The sequence below is a fragment of the Sapajus apella genome, unplaced genomic scaffold (assembly GCF_009761245.1).
Source record: "Sapajus apella isolate SASKATOON/1434 unplaced genomic scaffold, GSC_monkey_1.0 scaffold150, whole genome shotgun sequence".
Classification (NCBI taxonomy): Eukaryota; Metazoa; Chordata; class Mammalia; order Primates; family Cebidae; genus Sapajus; species Sapajus apella.
Genome location: NW_022437090.1, coordinates 1,669,436 through 1,693,810, shown reverse-complemented (window position 1 = coordinate 1,693,810; position 24,375 = coordinate 1,669,436). Strand labels below are relative to the sequence as shown.

The following is a 24,375-nucleotide window of genomic DNA, read 5'->3' as shown; positions in this document are numbered from 1 at the left end:
TGTACACTCATGGTTATAGAATTCAAAAAGATTTAAGATTTACCATGGAATTTCTTAGTTTTTCCGTTCCTAAACTCTATTTTTGTTTTTAAGTTATACTTTACAAACAGTTAAATTTTAAGTATATAGTTCAATGAGTTTCTAGAAATGTGCAGATGTATGTGAACACTGCTCAAATAAATTTATAGATTATTTCTATGCCCCTTGAAAAGTCTCTCTTGTTCCCTTTCCAGTCAATAACTAAATGCCTTATTTCGTTTTCTTTTTTTTGAGATAGGGTCTCGCTCTGTCAGCCAGGTTGGAGTGCAGCGGTGTGATCTCGGCTCTCTGCAACCTCTGCCTCCCAAGTTCAAGCGATTCTGCTGACTCAGCCTCCTGAGTAGCTGGGATTGCAAGCATGTGCCACCACGCCCAGCTAATTTTTTTATTTTTAGCAGAGACAGGGTTTCACCATGTTGGTCAGGCTGGTCTTAAACTCCTAACCTCATGATCTACCCGCCTCGGCCTCCCAAAGTGCTGGGATTACAGGCATAAGCCACCGTGCCTACTAATTTTTGTATTTTTAGTAGATAGGGTTTTGCCATGTTGGCCAGGCTGGTCTTGAATTCCCGACCTCAGGCAATACACCCACCTCAGCCTCTCAAAGTGCTGGGATTACAGGCGTGAGCCACTGTACCTGGCCTAAATGCCTTATTTTTAAATATAACTTTGGTTATAGATTTCTTCCCAGAGCAGTTTTTAACACCTCAGGCTAAATGGTGCTGTATTTTCCAGTCCTTGTATGTTTGCATGTTTGTCTGTATTTTTAGACTTAGAGGACAATTTTACAGAAAAAATTTTTGGGGTCAGTTTCCTTCAAAATATCTTGAATTGGAGTGACATCAATGAGAATGGTGAAGTAAAAACCTCTGAAAAGCTACTCCTCCATAAAAGCACAACAGCAAAATCTGCTGTTCCATAAAAGTTCTGTCAACAACTGTCAGAATTGACTTCTTCAGAACTTTAGAAATTACCAAAGGCTCCAACAATCCAAAGAGCATTTATTCAAAAAAATGCTGAATATTGGTAAGAATAGCTACATGACATTTTAACTTGGCCTCTTCCCATGCCTGTCATACTATCATTATAGTAGACTTAAAAACCAACATTACTACAATCACAGTGAAAACCAGGTGTGGCCCAGTAGCCACTGTAGGGGAAAGAACGGGTTTGGAGTTCCTTAAAACACCCTTCTAAGAGAATTGTCATTATTTGACCTGTCTGGCAATTACCTGGAAACCTTTATTTGCAAGGCTTACTTTATTTGACCTGACTCAAGATCTCACTTACTGTGAACAGCTTCTCTCTGAAGAGGAAAGACAGATGTATGGTAATTTGTCAAAAACAATCAGTGGCAATAAATTAACATTGCAGCTGCCTGAGGTAATCACCACAACTGATGTGAACAAGAAGCTGACCAAAATATTTCAACAGAGAAGCGTATGAGATGTCCATGAGAGTCTTCAAAAAGCTATCATATACTCCTAGGAATCCAGAGGGCCATGAACTTGTGTAGGACTGTGCACAGGTATAGGTCTATGAAGATGTATAGGAAAGACCTGTGAAGGCTCAAAACTCTCACCTCTGGCTGACTTGGAGACCCAGAACAAAGAGAAAGTAAAGGGTTAGGCAAAATTATAAGCAGTCTGACTGAGCATTAAAGGTGTGCCCAATATACACAGAGAGCCCCTTGACAAAAGCTGGGACACTTATTGTTTCTAGAGATTTAAGGAAATCTCTATCTAATAATTAGCTGACCACTAAACTGACAAGGAAGAGAGTTCAGTGGCTATATACCACAAAAAATAATAACTTCACAATGTTAAATCAGGAAATTCATTAAACAAACATCACCAGCAACAGCAATAAGAAATCCAAGGGAGGAAAGGAATCTGATTCCCAGAGTTTCCACATTACTTAGAATTTCCAGGTTTTAAAACAAAACTTATAAGACATGCAAAGAAACAAAAAAGTATGGCTCATACACAGTGGAAGCAGTCAGTGAGAAGTGTCCTAGAAGAAATCCAGACATTTAACTTACTAGACAAATATTTAAATTAACCATTTTAAAGAGTCAAAAAACTAAAAGAAACCTATCTCAATAACTAAGGAAAGTATGAGAAAATATGCCTTATCAAACACAGACTATCAAAAGACAAAAATTATAAGAACCAAATAGAAACCTTGGAATTAAAAAGTATAAAAACTGACAAGAAAAATCATCTAGAGGGGCTCAATGGTAGATATGAACTGGCAGAAGAAATAATCAGCAAACCTGAAGACAGATCAATGAATATGACCTATTCTAAGGAACAGAAAGAAAAAAGCAATGAAGAAAATGGAACAAAGACTCAAAAACCTGTGGGATACCATTAGGCTTACCAATATACACATAATGGGAATCCCAAAAGAAAGAGAGAGGCAAAAGTGAAGAAATTTTTGAAAAAAGTAGTGACCCAAACTTCCCAAATTTGATAAAAAGCATTAATTCGCACATATAAGAAGTTCAGTGATCTTCAAGTAGGGTTAATGCAAAGAAATCCATACCTAGACAGATCATAAATTGTTGAAAACCAAAGACAAAGAGAAAATCTGAAAGTGACAAAAGAGAAGTGACTCATTACAAACAAGCAATGCTCAATATGATAAACAGCTAATTTCTCATCAAAAAACAGGGGAAGGAGACATTAAAACATTTTCAGATGAGCAAAATTAAAGAAAACATGCTGTCAGCAGATGTGCCCTCTAAGAAATACTAAAGGGAGGTCTTCAGGCTGAAATGAAAGATCATTAAGCAGTAAATCAAATACGCCTGAAACAACAGAGTAACAGTAAAGTCAACTACATAGGTAAATATAAAAGAGTATAATTAAACATTTTGTGTCTATAACTCCTTTTCCTCCTATTTTATTTATAAAGAAAACTACATAATGCAGTAATTATAATCTAAGTTAATGGGCACACAATGTATAAATGTAATTTATATGACAAAAATGAACTTATCGGATAAAAGTTTTTCTATGCTATTAAAATTAAGTTGGCATTAATATCGACTAGATTGCCATAAATTAAGATGTTAATGATATCTCCAGGCAATGACTGAGAAAATAACTCAAAAAATATAGCAAAAGAAGTGACACAAGGGATTTAAACTTGTACAGGAGACAATAATCTATTTAACACAAAAGAGAAAGTAATCAGAGAAACAACAACAAAAATATATAGAAAACAAATGGCAAAATGGCAGATATAAATACGTACTACTTTATCATACTTAAATTAAAATAGATTAAAAACACCAGTAAGAAGACAGAGATTGGCAGAAACACAATCTAAGTGCATCCTATCTATAAGAGATACATCTTAGATTCAAAGACAAAATTAGGTTGAAAGTAAAAGAATGGAAAAAGATGTATCTATATAAACTAACCAAATGAGAGCTCAACTGACAGTTAAATATTAATAAAATAGACCTTAAGATAAAACTTGTTACTAGAAAAGGAAGACCTAATAAAAGGCTCAATTAACAAGGAAGATATAATTATAAATGTACATATACCAAACAACAGAGCCCTAAAATGCATAAAGCAAAAACTGCCAGAACTGAAGACAGAAGAAAGAATTCAACAATAATAATTGGAGATATCAATACACCACTTTCAATCATAGAAAGAACAGGTAGATAGATCAACAAGCATTATACAAACAACTGTAAGCCAACAAGTTACATAACCTAGTTGAAACAAACATATTTGTAGGAAAAAAACTACCGAAACTGACTCAAGGCACAGAAAATCTGAATAGACTTATATTAAGTAAAGATGTTGAATTCATAGTCAAACATCCTCCACAAAGAAAAGACAGAAGGCTTTACTGGTAAACTCTACCACACATTTAAAAAATAATTAATGCACATACATCCATTAACAACTCTTCACAAATTCTTCTATAAAAATAAAAAAGGAAAAAACACTTCTGACTTAATTCCATGAGGCAGTATTATCCTAATACCAAAACCAGACAAAGACACTACAGGAAAACTACAGACAGGCTGGGCATGGTAGCTCACATCTGTAATCCCAACACTTTAGGAGGCCAAGGAGGTTGGATCACTTGAGACCAGGAGTTCAAGACCAGCCTGAGCAATATAGGAAGACCCCCTCTCTGTGAAATAAAATTTAAAAATTAGCAAGGCATGGTGGCACACCCCTGTGGTCCCCAAATACCTGGTAGGCTGAGGTGGAGGGATCACTTGAGCCAGGAGGTCAAGGCTGTAGTGAGCCCTGATGGTGCTACTGCACTGTAGCTTAGGTGACAGAGTGAGACTAGTCTCAAACAAAAACAAAAACAAAAACTACAGATTAATATCCCTTATGCATGCAGGTGTAAAAATCCTCAACAAAATGTTAGCAAACTGAATCCAATAACATATATAGAGGATTATATGCCATGACCAGGTGGGATTTATCTCAGGATAGCAAGGTTCACTCAACACATGAAAATCAACGTAATACAGTCACATCAATAACTGACAAAATCCACATAATTATTTTAATAGACACAGAAAAAGCATAAAATTCAACAGGCTTTCATGATATAAAATACTCAGAAAACTAAGCATAGAAGCAAACTTCCTTACCCTGATATAGGGTATCTATGAACAAACAATAGCTAACTTCATATTTAACGGGGAAAGACTGAACACTTTCCCTAAGATCAGGAACAGTACAAGGATATTTGCTCTTGTCACTTCTGTTAAACACTGTATTAGAGGTTCTAGCTAGAAGGCAAAATAAAAGTCATCTGGATTCGAAAGGAAGAAGCAGAACTACCTCTATTTGCAGATACATGATTTTGTATATAAAAAACTCAAAGAAACACACAAAGACACAGACACACAGACACACAGACACACACACACACTCCTATTAGAACTAATAAATGAGTTCAGCACAACTGCAAAATATAAGATCGATATACAAAAATAAAACATTTCTATCCATTAGCAATGAACAATACAAAAATAAAATTCAGAAAAGAGTTCCACTTACAATAACATCAAAAAGAATAAAATACACAGGATAAGTTGATATCCATATTAATAGAATGCTCACATCCCTTCCTCACATCATATATAAAATGTAACTCAAAGACATAAACGTAAGAGCTAGAAGTATAAAACTCTCAGAACAAAACAAATATAAAGCCGCATGATCTAGGAATAGGCAATGTTTTCCTAGCTATGATACTAAGCAAAAACAAAACAACATATACTTCATCAAAACTAAAAACTTGTGTGCTTCAAAGAACACTATCAAGAATGTGAAAAGACAACTCACAGAATGGGAGAAAACATTTGTAAACACCATATCTGGTAAGCAACTTAACTGATAAGCAACTTATCAGACCTAAGTCCATGTATACATGTGTATACATAAACTTATATAAAGAATTCAACTTATATATGAACTTATATAAAGAACTCAACATTTATATTAAAGTATATGTGACTCAACATTTCAATATATTATATAAATCTATATAAAGAACTCAACACTTCAATATAAAAAGACGAATAACCCAATTTTTAAAACAGACAAAGGATCTGACTAGACACTTTTCAAAAAAAGATACATAAATGGGCTGGATCATGCCTGTAATCCTAGCACTTTGGGAGGCGGAGGCAGGTGGATCACCTGAGGTCAGGAGATTGAGACCAGTCTGGCCAACATGGAGAAACCCTATGTCTACTAAAAATACAAAAAGTTAGCCGGGCATGGTGGCACATGCCTGTAATCCCAGGTTCTCGGGAAGCTGAGGCAGGAGAATCACTTGAACCTGGGAGGCGGAGGTTGTGGTGAGATACATAAATAACCAAGATGCACATGAAAAGATATTCAACACCATCACTCACTAAATCAAAACTACAGCAAACCAAAACTACAATGAGACACATACCACTTCACATACACTAGTATAGCTATCAGAAAGTGTTGGTGAGTATGTGAAGAAATTGGAAATGTCATACATTGGTGGTGGTTTGTAAAATGGAAAACTGTTACAGCAGTTCCTCAAAACATTAAACACAGAATTACCATGTGACCCAGCAGTTCTATTCCTAGGCACACTTCCCAGAGAACTTGTCCACTCGGAAATTTATCCACAAATGTTCATAGCAGCATTATTATTAACAACAGCCAATGAAACAATCCACCTGTTCACCAACCGATGAATACACAGAATATGGTATATACATACAATGATATATTATTCAGTTATGGAAAGGAATGAAGTACTGATGCATGTTACAACATGGGTGAATCTTGAAAATATTATGCTAAGTAAAAGGAAGCCCAAAACAAAAATTTATATAGTATATGTCCGGAAGTCTGTAGGTATAACCACAGGGACAGAAAGTAAATCAGTGCAAACCAGGGGTTGGGGGACAAGGGGATTCGGAATTACTGCGATGGGTATGGGTTTCTATGTTAGACTGTATATATATAAGAATTCCCACCGTTTTCCTTTTTTGATACAGAATTCTTATTTGACTTGGTCTGTGTTTTAAGGTTCTAGCTATTGCTTCACTAGAGTTTTTCTTCTATTTTTGTTTATGGTATCCCTCAATCTTCTAAAGTTTGCTGATTCAATGGGCAAAATCCCCCTGATCTTTTGAAATTAAATTGTTCTTATTTAATATTCTAAGACACTTTACATCTTTTCATATGATTATTGGCCATTTATATTTTGTCTTGCGTAATTATACGCTCCTATCTTTTACAAATTTTTTATTAGATTATTTGTCGCTTTTCATAATAACCTATGAGCTTTTTTGATATACCATTATAGATACCAATCTTTTGCTCTATAATGCTGCAAATACCTTCCAATGTGAATCTTGTTTATAGTATCTTTTACTGGATACATGCTTAAAATTTTTATGCAGTTAAACCCATACAATGCTATTTTTAGGGTTTTATGTATTGCTTAGGAAAGCCTTTCCTATCCCAAAATAATAAAAACATTCATTATTTTCTTTTAACAATAGTGTAGAATCTTTTCTCAAGCTTTAAAAAATATATTTATTTAGTTCTTTATTCCATATGAAAACTGATTTTTGCTTCTGGTATAATTAGTATCTATACTCATTTTTTCATTTTCTAACAGTCAATGGAAAAACATTATTTATTTCCTTACAGATTGGAAGGGCTTCCTTTATTTAAGCTAAGTTAGCTCATCTCCAAGGATCTATTAACTCTCTGCTGTACAACTGATATATTCATCTGACAACACAATGACTCTGTTTTACTTACTCTAACCATGTAGCATATTTTAATATCTGGTAGGGCAAATTTGGTCAACTCTTCCCCGTACTTTTTTTTTTGAGATGGTCTGGCTCTGTCGCCCAGGCTGGAGTGCAGTGGCACAATCTGGCCTCACTGCAGCCTCCATCTCCTGGGTTCAAATGATTCTCCTTCCTTAGCCTCCCAAATAGCTGGGATTACAGGCATGTGCCACCATGCCCAGCACATTTTTTATTTTTAGTAGAGATGGGTTTTACCATGTTGACCAGGCTACTCCTGAACTCCTGACCTCAAGCCATCTGCCTGCCTCAGCCTCCCAAAGTACTGGGATTATGGATGTGAGTCACCATGCCTGGTTTTCCCCAGTTCTTTTTAAACAATCTCTTAGTTACTCTCATGCATTTTTTTCTTCCATATAAACTTTAGATTCATGTTGACAAAAACAACAAAATCTTGTTGTGATTCTGATTGGTATCAGTGTGATATTATGCTGGCCTAGAGCCAGAACCGGAGCAAAACTATTTTATAAAATGCAAAACTGTTTTTAGATAAGTTGAAATGGCTGCCCCATTCTCCTCACAATAACTACTGTCCTTGGCCTCTGTAAATAGAACTGCTAGTTTGTTCTTCAAAACTATGTAAAGCTGCTTACCTTTTCTTATCAGTAACTGCTAAAATCTGTGACTTCTATCACCACCCAGACGATGTGTAAACAAATGTATATCTTGACTTCTGTAAACCACTGAGGTAACAAACAGAATGGCAAAAGTCCCCTAGCCCTTGGAATGTCCGGAGACCCCCGCCCTTGTCTCCACCCAGGAGGTGAATCACAGAATCCACTAGCCCTTGAAATGTCCGAAACCTTTTCATCCCCATCCCCGCCCCTCACCCCCACTCCCAAGGTGGTTTTTCAGGTATAAAAAATCGTGGCACCCTCCTTTTGCCACCACAGGTTGGAGAGACGTGAGTCCTCTGTGGTCGCCGGCATAATAAATGACCCTGCAATCTGGCATACTTTTGTCTTGGTGATAACTTTCTACGCTCCGGTCAAATACAACATCAGAGAGCGCAATAAACAAACTGGCAACCCTTGAGTTGATTCTGCCGGTAGAGATTGTTACTGAGTTTGTGACGTAACATATGTTTTTAAAATTGGTGCTAGTTTTTTTTTTTAACACAGAAGTTATACATGGGATACGAAATCCAAAAGGAACAAAAATAAGTCATCTTCCATTTGTTATTGAGTTTGTGACGTAACATATTGTGATATTGTGCCAGAACTGCTAGCCTTTGCTTTAGTTATTTAGTAATAACTAAAATAAGCAGCCCGGGATAACTAAGATCTGTGTGTAAACAAATGCTTATCTTGACTTCTGTAAACCACTGAAGTAACAAACAGAATGACAAAAGTCCCCTGGCCCTTGGAATGTCCAGAGACCCCCGCCCTTGTCTCCACCCAGGAGGTGAATTACAGAATCCCCTGGACCTTGGAATGTCCGGAGACCCCCGCCCTTGTCTCCGCCCAGGAGGTGAATCACAGAATCCCCAAGCCCTTGGAATGTCGGAAACCTTTTCATCCCCATCCCGGTTCCTCACCCTCACACCCAAGGTGATTTTTCCAGTATAAAAAGTTGTGGCACCCTCCTTTTGACACCACAGGTTGGAGAGACGTGAGTCCTCTGTGGTCGCCGGCATAATAAATGACCCTGCAATCTGGCATACTTCTTTCTTGGTGATAACTTTCTACGCTCAGTCCAATACAACATATGTTTTTAAAATTGGTACTAGTTTTTTTTTTTTTTTTTTTTTTTAAATACAGAAGTTATACATGGGATACAAAATCCAAAAGGAACAAAAATAAGTCATCTTCCACTCATATCTTACAACCTATTCCCTTCTTCAATCCACTAGAGACATACAGAACTGCTTTATTCTTTTATAAACAAACAGTACTCCATAGCATACATGTATCACAATTTACCTAGCTAGCCTCTACTGGTAGGCATGCAGGTTATTTACAGCATTTTGTCATCACATAATATGCTGCAATAAATATTCTTGTACTGTTGTCATTCTAGACATAAGCAAATATTTCTATAAGATAAATTCCTAGAAAAATTACACAGTAAAAACTTTAAAAAATGCTACTCTTACAAGAGTATGTAGATTTTAAAGAATAACGTTATTTATCATCAAATTAAAATCTTATCTAAATCTTTATCAAAATATATCTTATTTGTTACATAAGTAGTATCCACTTTGTATGGAATAAACACAAAAAATAGTTTAAAATAGTTCCTTAATTGCTAACTATTAATAGTTAAAATTTATATACCAGGGAGATGGTATACTATGGCCTTTTGAAAAACAGTAATAATACTCTTATATACCGATATGGAATAATTTCCAAGTTAAAAAAATCTAAGTGTTGATTTGGCACAAAAAGACAATGAATATACTTACTTGTTAATAAATACATAAAACCTCTGAAGAAACTGTTAACATTAACATCCGGGAAGGGGATATGGCTAGGGAACGAGGAGGAGACTTAGCATGTATACTCTTCTGAAAGTACTTCTGAAGTTTGAACCACATGAATATATTTCCTAATATAAAAAGTACATTTATTGTTTAAAAGTTCATTATTAAGTGGCCCAAAGCTATAAATATTATGGTTAACATATTTGGTCACAGGAAACTCAGCTTTAGGAAAGTCGATCTGGAGAGACATGAATGAAAAATGATTACCTGCTGAAAATTATGCAATTATAATGATTAACAATGATAATAATAGAAAAACTTCTATGGCATTTACCTATGTGCTATTTGAAACTCTACCTAAACTAACTCATTTAATCCACTCAAGTACTCATTTACGTAGGTACTACTGTTATTCTGTTTTCTAGAAGAGGAGAAATTGAGGCTTAAGACATTCAGTAATTTGGCCAAAGTTATATAATAAATAAGGGATAGAAATCAGATTTTTGAACCCAGGCAGTCCATCCTCAAAGTCACACCCTTGACAATGGTACTATATTTTCTCTAGACACCAAATTACTATGTAAAGAGTAGTGGCTGTGTAGCAAAACAAACAGCAAATAACTGCATGACTACTGGCAAATAAGTCAATCCCCTTAAGCCTGGGTTTTCTCATTCATAACTGAGGAAGTTAACATCTGCTTCTCAAGTATATAAAACTGTTAGCATGGCATCTAACACCTGATAGTGTTAAATATGTTATAGCTAAAAATAAAAACCCTAAAAAAAAAAGAGGTTTAGCTAAGAGGGTGAGGGCTAGTAAAAAGCAGAGCTACCAGCCATCTATAGCTCACTTGGATAGCTAGATGCTGATATGGATTCGGCATAATGATAAAGCTGAAGACTGTAAAAACAATGTGGCTAAACAATGGGTTAAGATATTTCTTCTTACTATCTATTATGCATGATAGTAATTATTTTAACACACAGCACTCAAGGACTTCAAAGACCCTTTTTATCTCCTAGAAAAATCAAGATAAACTGGTAATAAAATGTCCTACAAAAACTGTTGAGCAATGGAAGGGCTTGGAAGCAAAAGGCAGCTATGTTTACAACTGTCAAAGGAGAAAAAAACACTTTTAAGAAAACAGCATCTTCTAGTTCTTAAAATGACTGAGAACATTAAATGAAAGATCACATTAAGAAAGTTTTTAAGAATCCTAGGCTACATTTCTCATCAAGAATAATGATGAGCCTGGGGCAATATCATAGTGGACTTATACTTTCAAATCACAATGTGTTCAAAAGCAAGATGGTGTTCACGGATTTGCTTAGGAGATCTAGTGATAGGCCAATCAGTATTTTTAAAACTACTATAGGAGGCAAAATCTCCTAGCTTAGCAAGTAAAAACTATGTTCTTTACTCAGAAGGACATAAGGGAAGGGCCACTGCTGTGCTTAAAGCTAATTTAATTTGGTTTGTGGTTAGTAATTCTGTTATTTTAGGCAACTGGCAAGAGAAAAATATTTGGGCCATGGGTAAAATTATGTAGGAAAGTGCTGGAAATCTTTAAGGTATTAAGGACCCAATAATCTCTACCGTTCTATATTCTATTCTGCTGACTTCAGTACAGGGTACAAGCCCTATGATCCAGGTAGTAAAATTATGAACAGTGTAAGATATTCACTGTAATAAAAAAGGTATAGTTGCAAAGATATTTAAGAAAGAAATAATACCAATTCTACACAAATGCTTCCAGAAAATACAAGAGAATGGACCACTTTGCAACTTATCTCATGAGGCGAACGTTGTAATGTCATTGTATAGTTTTGTTATAATAAGAATAGAAAGAACACAGGAAAGTAAAACATAAACCCAGAATAATATCAGATGCAATAATTATTAATATCAGCAAATTAAATGAAATGATATAAAATGGATAAAATATCATAACTGAGTGGGATTTTTTCCAGAATGTAAATGAACGTGATTTACCATATTAACAAGACTAAGCAAAAAACCATTTGGTCATCTCAACAGACACAGAAAAAGCATTTGATAAACTACAACATCCATCATGATAAAAACTATTAAAAATAGAAGAAAACTTTCTTTGAAAGGAATCTTGGTAAAGGGCAACTATGAAACACTCACAGCTAAGATCCTACTTAACAGTGGAAAATTGAATGTTTGCTCCCTATGACTGGGAACAAGGTAAGGATGTCTGCTTTTGTCACTCTATTCAAGATTGAACTGTTGATCCTAGTTCAATAAAGGGGGAAAAAGAAGAAACAAGAAAGACATATTGAAAAGGACGAAGTAAAATTATCTCATTCACAGATAAGATGATTGTGTAGAAAATCCTTAAAAAAAAATTTGTTTTTAAGCTACTAGAACAAATAAATGAGTTAAGTAAGTTCACAGGTCAATATAATAAAACCAACTGATCTATGATACAAGAAACAAGGAAGTGGGCACCAAAATTAAAAGCAATATCGTTGGCCGGGCGCGGTGGCTCAAGCCTGTAATCCCAGCAATTTGGGAGGCCGAGGCGGGTGGATCACGAGGTTAAGAGATCGAGACCATCCTGGTCAACACGGTGAAACCCCGTCTCTACCAAAAATACAAAAAAAAAAAAAAAAATTAGCTGGGCATGGTGGTGCATGCCTGTATCCCAGCTACTCAGGAGGTTGAGGCAGGAGAATTGCCTGAACCCAGGAGGCGGAGATTGCGGTGAGCCGAGATCGCGCCATTGCACTCCAGCCTGGGTAACAAGAGCGAAAACTCCGCCTCAAAAAAATAAAATAAAATAAAATAAAAAATTTTAAAAATTTAAAAAAATTTTAAAAAAAGCAATACCAATATAATCACAACAAAAATATAAAATATTTAGCGAGGAATTTAATATGTATAAAACGTGTAGACTGAAAACCACTAAAATGGCTGAGAGAAAATAAAAAAGACCTAAACAAGTAGAAAGATAGCAAACCTTGTTCATAGATTCAGACTGGATATGATTAAGATGTAAATTCTTAATACCAGATCAAGGTATATATTCAACACAATCCCAATCTCACTACAGATGTACTTTTTGTAGAAACGTAAAAGCTAGTTTTAAAATGTATATAAAAATACTAAAGACTTATAAAGTCAACACTTATCTTGAAAAGGAAAAACAACATTGGGAAGAATTATACTTTCTGATTTCATGACTTACAATAACCTAATTTTCACTGGTGTAAGGACAGACATAAAGACTGACAGAACAGAATACAAAGCCCAGAAACAGACCTTGCATGTATGTCCAATTGAGTTTCCACAAAGAAAACAAAGTAATCAAATGGGGAAAGACCAGACTTTTTGACAAATGGTGTTCTAACAACTGGATCTCCGTAAGAAAAAAAAAATGCCTCAACCCTTATCTCAATACGGAAATTAACTTTAAATGGTCCATAGAACTAATGTAAGAGCTAAAACGATAAAACTTACAGAGGAAAACATGGGAATATCTTTGAGACTTTAAGCAAATTTTCTTACAACACAGAAAGCAAAAACTACAAAAGAAAAAAAGTGATAAATAACAACTTCATAAAAATTTACAACATTTGCTCTTAGAAAGATATTAAGAAAATCAAAACGCAAGCCTTGGTCTAGGAAATATGTATATCTGTATATTTAAGGACTTGTACCCAGAATATAAAAAGAGCTCTTATAATAAATAAGGCAAACCTGATTAAAGAATAGACAAAAGATTTGACAGACATGTCACCCAAGAAGATACACGAATAACAAGTGATCATATAAAAAGATGCTCAACATAATCAGTCATTAGAAAAATGCAAAATAAAATTAGAGCGAGATATCATTGTACTTGCACTAGAATGACTCAACTCACAAATAAGCATAAACACCAAGTACTGAAGAGAGAGCAGAGTGGTAAGGCCTCATTCTTTGCTGGTGGGAATGCAAAATGGTACAGCCACACTAGAAAAGAGTTTGGCAGTGTCTTAAAAAGTTAAAAGTATGTTTACCAACAATCCCACAATCCCACTCCTGGGTACTTACCCACAGGAAATGAAAACATATTCCCACACAAAAACTTATATACCAAATATTCATAGCAGCTTAGTTCTAAATAGACAAGCCCTGGAAAAAATCCAAACGTCCATCTACTGATTAATGGATAAACTAATTTTGTTATATCCATTCAGTGGATTAGTATTCAGCATTCAAAAGTCATAAATGACTGAAATATGTAACAACACTCATGAATCTTAAAAGCATCATGCTAAATGAAAGAAGTTAGATACAAAAGATATGTTTTGTATGATTCCATTGACATGAATTTCTAGAAAAGGTAAATCAATAGTGAAGGAATGCGGATGAATGGTTGCCAGGTACTGCAGGTGGGAGAACAGTATTTGACTGCAAAAAGGCACCAGACAACTTCTTGGAATACTGAAATAGTCATATCTTAAATTTGGTAATGATTAATGCTGCTATATAAGTTTGGTAAAACTCAGAGACCTATACTCTTATGTAAATTTTATCTTAATAAAGGTAATTAAAAACAAAGGAAAAAACAAAATTCCCTCCAATGATTCTTTATTTTGTAAGAATCAAATGATATAGTCAAATTTAGTTGAAGCTGACACATTCTGATATTAAAAGCTTTCTTCTAAGCCAAAAGAATTTGAATGATTGCTTCAAAACGTATAGGCCTCTCAGATATCAAGCCCTTCAGCTGTAGTTTGGTTAGTTCAAGCATTAGTTCCTTAATTAAATAGATTTAGTAACACTAAATATAGTGTTACATCTTCCTCACAAAACTATTTGCAGCACCTTGATTTAAGGTGTCATTATGAGTAAAACTTTAAAGAGTTAATAGAATAATTCTTTACTGCATAAAAGAGCATATCTAGAATTTACAAGAAATGGCATTTATTTTCTCTTCAGAGCCTTTCTTCTCCAGGATGTCATTTATGATATTTATGATATTGCTTTAAGACTGACAGCTACAGCTGAGTCTCAGGTTTTGCTTTTTGTCACACAGAGATACCTTCTGAATTTTTTACTGGGGTATCATCACTTCCTCCTTTTGTTATTTATTTCTGTATATTTAACATATTAACATATTTAATATAACAATTTTTAAATTACATTAGGCAAGAAATATTTCACACAACAATCAAAGGAACATTGTATCTAAGTACAGGCTTTTCCCCACAATCTTAGGAAATAAGAAGTGGAGAGAAACAAAAATGATAATTACTGAATGAGGGAAAAACCACATCTGTGCGTAACCTTTATAAGTCACTGTCAGGGCTTGCGGTAGGATAACATTCCTTTAAATACAGTTTCTACTTTATATACAGGTGAAAGAGAGATGCTATTTTATACCTGACAACTAGTCTTCCCAATATTTACACCAAAAATGTATACTCCTATGCACTGCATTTGACAAGATCAAAGCCCCAGCAACACAATGAATTTCAATAATTGTAGAGAACTGATTTTCAAACAACAAAAAATACCCTCCAAAATTATTTTCACTGCCAATTCCTCACTTAGCTGTCAACGAAGTGAGAAAATATGGGCATTTAGATGTGGAAGAGGCTGTTTTTTCTCCTATGGGGAAAAAAATGTAACTTCATGTTATGCTTACAAGAAAATAATTTTCCAAAAAATTAAAGAAGAAGATAGAAGGAAATGAGATTAAAAAGTAAGAATATTTTGAACCATGGAATAACACCTGTTCCTACTCCCCCAGGCTGCAAAACAAAAGAAAATCCCAAAATGCACTCTGCCGAAACAATTATAATGTTGAGTAAACAAACTGCATTCAAAGATTTGAAAGGTTTCCTCTAACGAAAAGAAAAACTCCAAACCTCTTCCATTTGGAGAGAGATTTACATCTTTCATGCAGAGGCCCACACATCCTGTAGGCAGGTGACAGCCTTCAAATTGGAGATCCACATAAAACTGGTAAAATCCATTAGGTAAGAATTAATAAAATCTTGTCAAATTACCAAGATAATTGTGTGATATTGTGCTGACCTAGAGCCAGAACCGGAGCAAAACTATTTTATAAAATGCAAAACTGTTTTTAGATAAGTTGAAATGGCTGCCCCATTCTCCTCACAATAACTGCTAGCCTTGGCTACTGTAAATAAAACTGCTAGTTTGCTTTGCAAACTAGCCACTATGTAAAGCTGCTTACCTTTTCTTATCAGTAACTGCCAGAATTGCTAGCCTTTGCTTACCGGCAATTGCCAGACTAAGCCAGCCCAAGCTAGTTCCATCCTGGCTCCTGTGACTTGTAATAAGTAACTAAGGTCTGTGATTTCCACCTTAACCAGATAATGTGTAAACAAATGTTTATCTTGACTTCTGTAAACCACTTAAGTAACAAACGGAATGACAAAAGTCCCCTGGCCCTTGGAATGTCCGGAGACCCCCACCCTCATCTCTGCCCAGGAGGTAATTTACAGAATCCACTAGCCCTCAGAATGTCTGAAGCCTTTTCATCCCCATCCCCGCCCCTCACCCCCACTCCCAAGGTGGTTTTTCGGGTATAAAAAATCGTGGCACCCTCCTTTTGCCACCACAGGTTGGAGAGACGTGAGTCCTCTGTGGTCGCCGGCATAATAAATGACCCTGCAATCTGGCATACTTTTGTCTTGTGATAACTTTCTACGCTCCGGTCAAATACAACAATTGTTTCTGGTTGTATTATAATAGGACAATTCCACAGTCTGTGACTTATGTTCTACCAACATTGCTTTACTAATATAGACAGAAATTCTACTTGTTTATAACAGCTTTATTCGTAATTGCTAAAACTCTGAAGCAACCAAGATGCCATCCAGTAGGTGAAGAGAGAAATAAATTGTGGTACATCCAGACAATGGAGTATTATTCAATGCTAACAGGAAATTCGGAGCTATCAAACCATGAAGAGACAGGGAGAAACAGAAAATGTATATTACTATGTGAAAGAAGCCAATCTGAAGTTCTACACTGTATGATTTCAACTATATGACATTCTAGAAAGGCAAAACTAGGGAAACAATATAAAGATCAGTGGTTGCCAGGAGCTGAGGGGAGGAAAGGATGAACAAGCAAAGCACAGAGAATTTTGGAGGCAGTACAACAACTCTGTGTAATACTACAGTGGTGGATACATGTCATTAAACATTTGTCCAAACACCATAGGATGTGCAAAACCAAGAGTGAACTCCAATATAAACTATGAACTTCAGGTGACAATGACATGGCAATGTAGGTTCACTGACAGTAACAAAGGTATCACTCTGGTACTGGATGGTGATGGTGGGAGAGAGCTGTGTATGGAAGGCAGCTGTGAACCTAAAACTACTCTAGAAAATAAAGTTGTTTTTTTTTTTTTTTTTTTAAATATATTGACACTTTAGTTTTTAATGTCTGATCTTCAGTTCTCTGATTAGGGAACTTAATTCTTCACCTTTGCAAAGAAATTGCTATAATTAAATAGAATACGCAGTGGTTTTATCCTTCACTTTAAAGATAGGTTGAAAAGGAATTAAGTGATCTGAGTACAGCTGCAACATTTCTAAAACCAGTTCAGAACTTGTCTTTACACAAATTCTTATGTTTTAGGAATGAAAATCACTAGGTACAGATAAGATGCACATCTGTTAAAATGCATTTACAACTTAGAACAGAATTTGACAGCTAGAAAATATATATAGAAGCTGCTATGGTTGAATGTTTATGTCCACCTATAATTCCTATGTTGAAATTGTTACCTCCAAGGTGATGGTTTTAGGAGGTGGGATCTTTGGGAGGTGATTAGGTCATGTGAGTTGAATCCTTCTGAACCAGAATTAGGGCCCCAATAAAAGAGGCCAAGAGAGACCCGTTCCCCATGCCACTATGTGACAACACAATGAGATGGCATGATCTATGAGCCAGAAAGCAGTCTCTCACTAGACACTGAATCTGGCTGGATCCTGGACTTCTCAGCCTCTAGAACTGTGAGAAATAATTTCTCTTGTTTGTAAGCCACCTAGTTCATAGTATTTTGTTAGAGCAGCCAGCTCAAATGGAACTAAGAAAGAAACTATTTAGTTAATCTATTTAGTTAAAGCCCTTTATCTTATAAACAAGGAAAATGAGACTCTGGGTCACAAGCCTATTATATGGCAGAAAGACCAGAACACTGAGATTCTGTTACTTCTTCATCACACTACTACATTTTAAGAAAACAAAATTCTGGTACATTTCTTAAAATTCAGAGGTGCTGTTTTTTTCCTTCTTCCGTGTATTTATTTCTTCAGAGGACATGCATCCAATTAATATATTACTTTGGCTGATAAGCACTCATCAAGCTCTGCCCATTTACTCATTTATTCTGCATGCTTGATTTTTTTTTCCCCAGAGGTCATTAAAAAAAAATTATGTTTTAAGCATTCTTAAACAGCCTAAGAAAACATTTTACCCTGAAAGTGAATTCAGAATACATGTGTTTATTACTAAAGCAAGGACTATGCTTACCAACCCACCATTGTTAGTGAGAATTTAGAATCTTGGCTGACCTCTTACAGAGGTAAAAATCCACCCTTGGTGGGAACAGCTGCGACTGTGAAAGAAGCTACAAATAACATGCTGGGAATTCAGCAGGCACTGTTATTACATCCTGTTTATACTGTCATTTTTCCTATCAGTAGGATATTATTTATACAGACCCCACCCATGAACTTCTTGTTTATCTTATTATAGAAATCCTCCGAATCTATAAAAAGAAACTTCTGTATTTGTTTCTGGAACATGCACATGTGTTATAATTTTGTACCTCATTACACTTTTTTATTTAGCATTTTCTTTTGTTATGCACCACTTGTTCTCATTTTTATCTCAAGGTTGACTCATTTCACATATTAGAGTTGAACTTAAATCTTTTTAGAACTTGTTGTAAGATTCAGGAGTACCACATCCTAAACCTTAAGGTAGGTCAGGTACATATTTTTTGAAGACGCACTTGACTAATTTGTTTAAAGACAGAAAAATGCATATATACACTGATGAGGTACTGCAGGTAGTGAGCTCTGGGTGACCAGAAGGCTTCCATACTCAGGCTCACTCTAATCTAAGTGGACCAACTGCAAGGGCCAGCCTTTATTTAGTTTGTAACCTCACTATTCTCTAGCTAGATCTCTTCTCTGCAATGAAAAGCCTTGCCCCTGAGTTTAGCTTGATGGCTGGGTAGGCTGGGTTAAAAATATAACACAAAATACACAAAAAAACATAGGAATTCAGTAAGTTGACCAATAGGACAATGAACCAATCTGGTTATCAATCATCCTCATTCCGCAGACCTTATATAAACAACTGAAGTAAATAAAATAAAAATGCAAGTTCCTTAAGGGCAAAAATTCACACAGCATTTGTTGAGCAAGTAAATTATTATTTTTGGAGAGGGCATGCCACTGAACAAAGTCACTGGACTAATTTTCGTATGTATAGCTTGTGTTAGCATCACCAGTTCTCTTTTTTTTTTTTTTTTGAGATGGAGTTTCGCTCTTGTTACCCAGGCTGGAGTGCAATGGCGCGATCTCGGCTCACCACAACCTCCGCCTCCTGGGTTCAGGCAATTCTCCTGCCTCAGCCTCCTGAGTAGATGGGATTACAGGCACGCACCACCATGCCCAGCTAATTTTTTGTATTTTTAGTAGAGACGGGGTTTTACCATGTTGACCAGGATGGTCTCGATCTCTTGACCTCGTGATCCACCCGCCTCGGCCTCCCAAAGTGCTGGGATTACAGGCTTGAGCCACCGCGCCCAGCCACCAGTTCTCTTCTTAACACTACAAGGCAGCTAGGTAAACAAGGAATGTTCAGAATACATGTACAATGCTAGACTCTTTGTAAAGGTCACTCTTGAAGAACACTGCTCTAAAAATGCAAAACTAAAATGTGTACTAAACCTCCAGGTGGAGAACTAAGCGTAATTAATTTCAGAAAAAAAGAGACGTCTGCAAGGACTAAAGTGGTCAAGAAGTTAGAATGAGGGTAACAGCTGAGATAATCTTGATAAACAGAAATTGGTAGGACTGAGATGAGAAGGTGAGAGGTATCCTTGGGACAACCAAAACTCTGGAAGCATCCAACTGAGCAGAATTCTCAAAATAGCAAATAGTGAAATTCAGCTCGGGGCATACTGAATAGAAGATGGCAAAAAAGAGAAGGCTGGAGTCAGATTACAAATTTTTTTTTTTTTTCATTTGAGAGGAAGTTTCACTCTGGTCCCCCAGGCTGGAGTGCAATGGTGCGATCTCCGCTGACTGCAACCTCTGCCTCCTGGGTTCAAGCGATTCTCTTGTCTCAGCCTTCCAAGTAGCTGGGATTACAGGTGCCAGCTACCATGCCCAGCTAATTTTTTATTTTTAGTAGAGATGGGGTTTCACCATGTTGGCCAGGCTGGTCTCGAACTCCTGACCTCAGGTGATCCACCAGCCTTGGCCTCCCAAAGTGCTAGGATTAAGAAATTTCATTTTTTAGACAACAGAGAATCATGAAGGATATCTGATCAAGGGAAGATGAATCCAAACTTCTGGAGTAGAAATGAAGAGGACAAGAACAAGTTGGGGTGAGGCTGAACTGGGGAAAGATGTCTGTAACACTACCAAATTCCATAGTTATGGCAGCAAAAGAAAGGTCCATGTGGTACAGTAGATAATAAATGTGTAAATGTATTTTCAGTTCTTGCTTGCAAAAACAGGAGATGATGCCCAGGTGCCATGGTGCCTCACACCTGTAATCCCAGGAGCTCAAGACTAGCCTGAGCAATATGGTGAAACCTCATTTCTACAAAAAGTAAAAAAGAGGAGAAGCGCGGTGGCTCACACCTGTAATCACAGCACTTTGGGAGGCCTAGGTGGGTGGATTACCTGAGCCCTGGAGTTCGAGACCAACCTGGCCAATATGGTCAAACCCTGTCTACGAAAAACACAAAGATTAGCCAGGAGTGGTGGCAGGTGCCTCAAATCCCAGCTACTTGGGAGGCTGAGGCAGGAGAATCGCTTGCAGGGAGGCAGACATTGCAGTGAGCCCAGATCACACCATTGCACTCCAGCCTGGGTGACTGACTCTGCATAAAAAAAAAAAAAAAAAAAAAAAAAGAAGTAAAAAATAAAAATTAGCCAGGTGTGGTGGTACACCACTGTAGCCCCAGCTACTCAGGAAGTTGATATGGGAAGACTGCTACACCTAGGAGATGGAGGCTGCAGTGAGCCATTATTACACGCCACAGCACTCCAGCCTTGGCAATAGAGCAAGACCCTGTCTCAAAACCAAAAACAAAACAAAAATAAAAACGGGATGGCATCATGACTATTACCGAGTGAGGTAATGTTAATGCCAATCCATTGAAGTTAATGTCAGTAAAGTTTACCAGTCTCCTAGAATAGTATTTCTCAAACTGAAATCACCTGGGCTTCTGGTTAAAATGTAAATTATGTTTCAGCACATTTAGAGCAGTACTCAGTAGTTTTACAATTCTAGCAAGCTCCCAGGTGATGCCAATAATGCTGTTCCATGTACTATATTTTGAGTAGCAAGATGGAAAAACACATCTTTCAGTTTCCCTTTCCAAAAAAGGCAATACTATATATAATGCATCATGTTTAACCCATTATAGTTTACCCAATGCCTTTAGATATGCTCAAGAAACGCTTTTTAAAGGTATTTTACTATGATTTGCATTAATTAAGGTTGGATGGGTTTCAAAGCTATTTTAAAAGACCAAAATGATTCAATATTCAGGGAAATCAGTATACTAAGAAATACTTCTACTTAAAAAGTATCAATGTTGCAATGCTATTGTATAACACTACAATTTTGTCTTTTTTAGTTTTAGTCTGGCAAACTGAAAGATACTATTGCTTCTAGTCATGGAGGCTGAAATGTAAGTACTGAAAGACAACATTTCATCTTTTCAAAGCCCACATCAGTAAGTTTCACCAAAACCTGCTTGACTTGTCCTTACATTGCATTAGGCACCATAACTTGGTCATTGAAGATAAAGGTTACAACATATTTTAAATATCCTATAGAAAAACACCTAAATACTACAACAATTAAACTAACACACTGTCCTTTGGTGTATATATAACACTGCTACACAGAAAGACACTGTTAATTATTTTACCATAAACAAGTTTGTTTATAAAAATATATTACTAGTGTAATATATTAAACACACACACACTATAATATCTTAAAATCAGAAGGTATTGTTGAAGATCAAATCCAAGTATTTCATTGTAGAAGGAAGAAAGCTGAGGCACAGAGGCTGAAAAGCCCAAATTCAAATAGCCAGCTAGTAGAATGTTAATAAAAGGAGGGGAAAATTAATTTTTATATCTATTAATACACAAAGCACAACAATGAAGCAACTACAAAATGTAGTTGAAAGAGTTTCTGGTTCTCCTAACGACTAAGGTCCAGTTAATTTTTTTTAACGGTCTTACAAATCACTGGGATCTAGGAAAGAAAGATCACACATTAACAAAGAAAAGACATCTGCCCCCAAATTTAAGAACTTCATAAAAAATGCAATCTGAATAGAGAATGACACATATACACCACATACTAAGGATGGGGCTTGGGTGGGGGTGGAGAATGGGATGGGATATAAAGAACAAAGAGAAGACAACGGTAACTCTTCTCAGTAATGTTTCAAGGAATGCTTTTACATATGGAAACTGGTTTAAAAAATAACTTTCTTTACCCTCATGAATAATTTTTTAACTGGTATAATCAGGGATTATATTTGGAGGACTACAAAGCTTTTAAAAATATATAGTATAGAAAGCAGTTGGATGTGCATGTGTCATACACTCTGTTACAATTAAAAGCAAACTATAGGAACCTTTTTTAGCCACAAAATAGGGAATTTTGTGCTTATTACAAATGCTATAAAATTTACTAGCACAAGTAAAAAAAAGTCACTAGAGAAGTTCGGTGATATTGGAGACAAAGGGTTTTAAATCACAGGCATATATTATTATGCCTAAGTTGACAGATCTGCAATGCAGTGCAGAAATGCAAGCAATATTCCAACATCTGCACCAGAAGGCAGAGACTAGACATGATTCCAGAATAAAGGGCTCTTCAGCTCTTACCTGTTACCTGTGCAACAACTGCTTGGGAAATCCTCCGATTGGCAAGAAAGGCTTTGATTTCCTCTTTTATCACACTGCTGTCCCTCCTAACAAAAACAGAAGACAAGACCAACAATGTATGTTGAAGGTAGAAATCCTCATCTTTGCTAAAAGAAAGGTGAAGCAGAGAGGTGGGGAGAACACAGAAAGGACACAAAAATAAAAGGTAAACAGACCAAACTTGTGTGAAAATATGAAATTACAATGAACCAAGAAACACCAAATATTCAAGTCCTAAAACATCACACCATCAGACAGACGCTTTAGTGAAGACCACAGTAGATGTAAGTCTCATACCAGAGGATGGTTAATCGCATGCTCTGTATAATTCACATTAGGAACAAGGCTGTCATATGGTATATACAAAGTTTCATTACTGGGGAATGAATATATCTTACACAGACAGAAATCCTAGAAAAATAAAGAGCAACAACAACAAATTCAGTTGTGAGCAGATTGTGGGCTCGCATGTTAACTACACAACTGCATGAATAATGTTCACTTAAAAACCTTTAAAATGATTAAGGAAAAAGAAATCATCATTCTCACAACTGTAAAAATGTTAGCCATCTGAAGAAAGGCTTTGCTCTTTAACTTCTTTTCCTGTATAAACAAAAAATTTAAAGTGGGATGAGTTGAATATAAAGTTTTAGTATTAAAAGTCATTTATTCATTTTGTATCATATATAAGAATACTTAAAACTACACAATATTCAGTGTCCTTGATATTATATTATAGATCTCATTTTTCCTCCACTAAAATGCCTGTAACAAATTTTTAAAGACTCAACAAATTCTCAAAAGACTAGACGTTCACAAGAATGACAATGAATGGCAAGACTTCTGTTTCTCCACCAGAACAAGTATTAATAAACAAAAATTATAGTTAAACCCTTAAAACTGACCAATTTCTCGTTGAATGCTTTATCTTCAAAAGGATTACATAAATCAGGCAGTGGTTTCTGTTCAAGCTCAAAAGTAACACAGAATAGAGGTAACTTCTTATCTAACACAGGGTCAGAAAATTACGGCCTATGGGCTACTTCCGGCCTGCCACCTATTTTTATACAACCTATGAGCTAAGAATCATTTTCAGAGATGGACATTTGCAATCAATTTGATGACAGAAAATGCTAATAATAAACACAAACTAAGCAAAATATCGCTCCCCCTGCAATTTCATTCTATATTTTCAAAAACTGTACCCAGTTATTATTATTCTGCATTGACTTTTGTCAATAGAAATTTGTGGCTGTTTGTTTTCTGTCTTGTGTATGTCTCTACATTATATCCCTTTTTTTTTTTGAGACGGAGTCTCACTCTGTAGCCCACGATGGAGTGCAGTGACACG

General features: G+C 35.9%; 1 protein-coding gene across 17 annotated transcripts in view; it reads right to left on the bottom strand.

Moving 5' to 3' along the window:
* HMBOX1 (homeobox containing 1) overlaps positions 1-24,375 on the bottom strand; it is a 182,235-nt gene that overhangs the window by 65,303 nt on the left and 92,557 nt on the right. For all 17 annotated transcript variants that reach the window (XM_032265389.1, XM_032265378.1, XM_032265395.1 and 14 more), the window contains one exon: positions 22,986-23,071. In XM_032265389.1, coding sequence (XP_032121280.1) covers positions 22,986-23,071 — 86 coding nt within the window. The remainder of the gene's footprint in view (positions 1-22,985; positions 23,072-24,375) is intronic.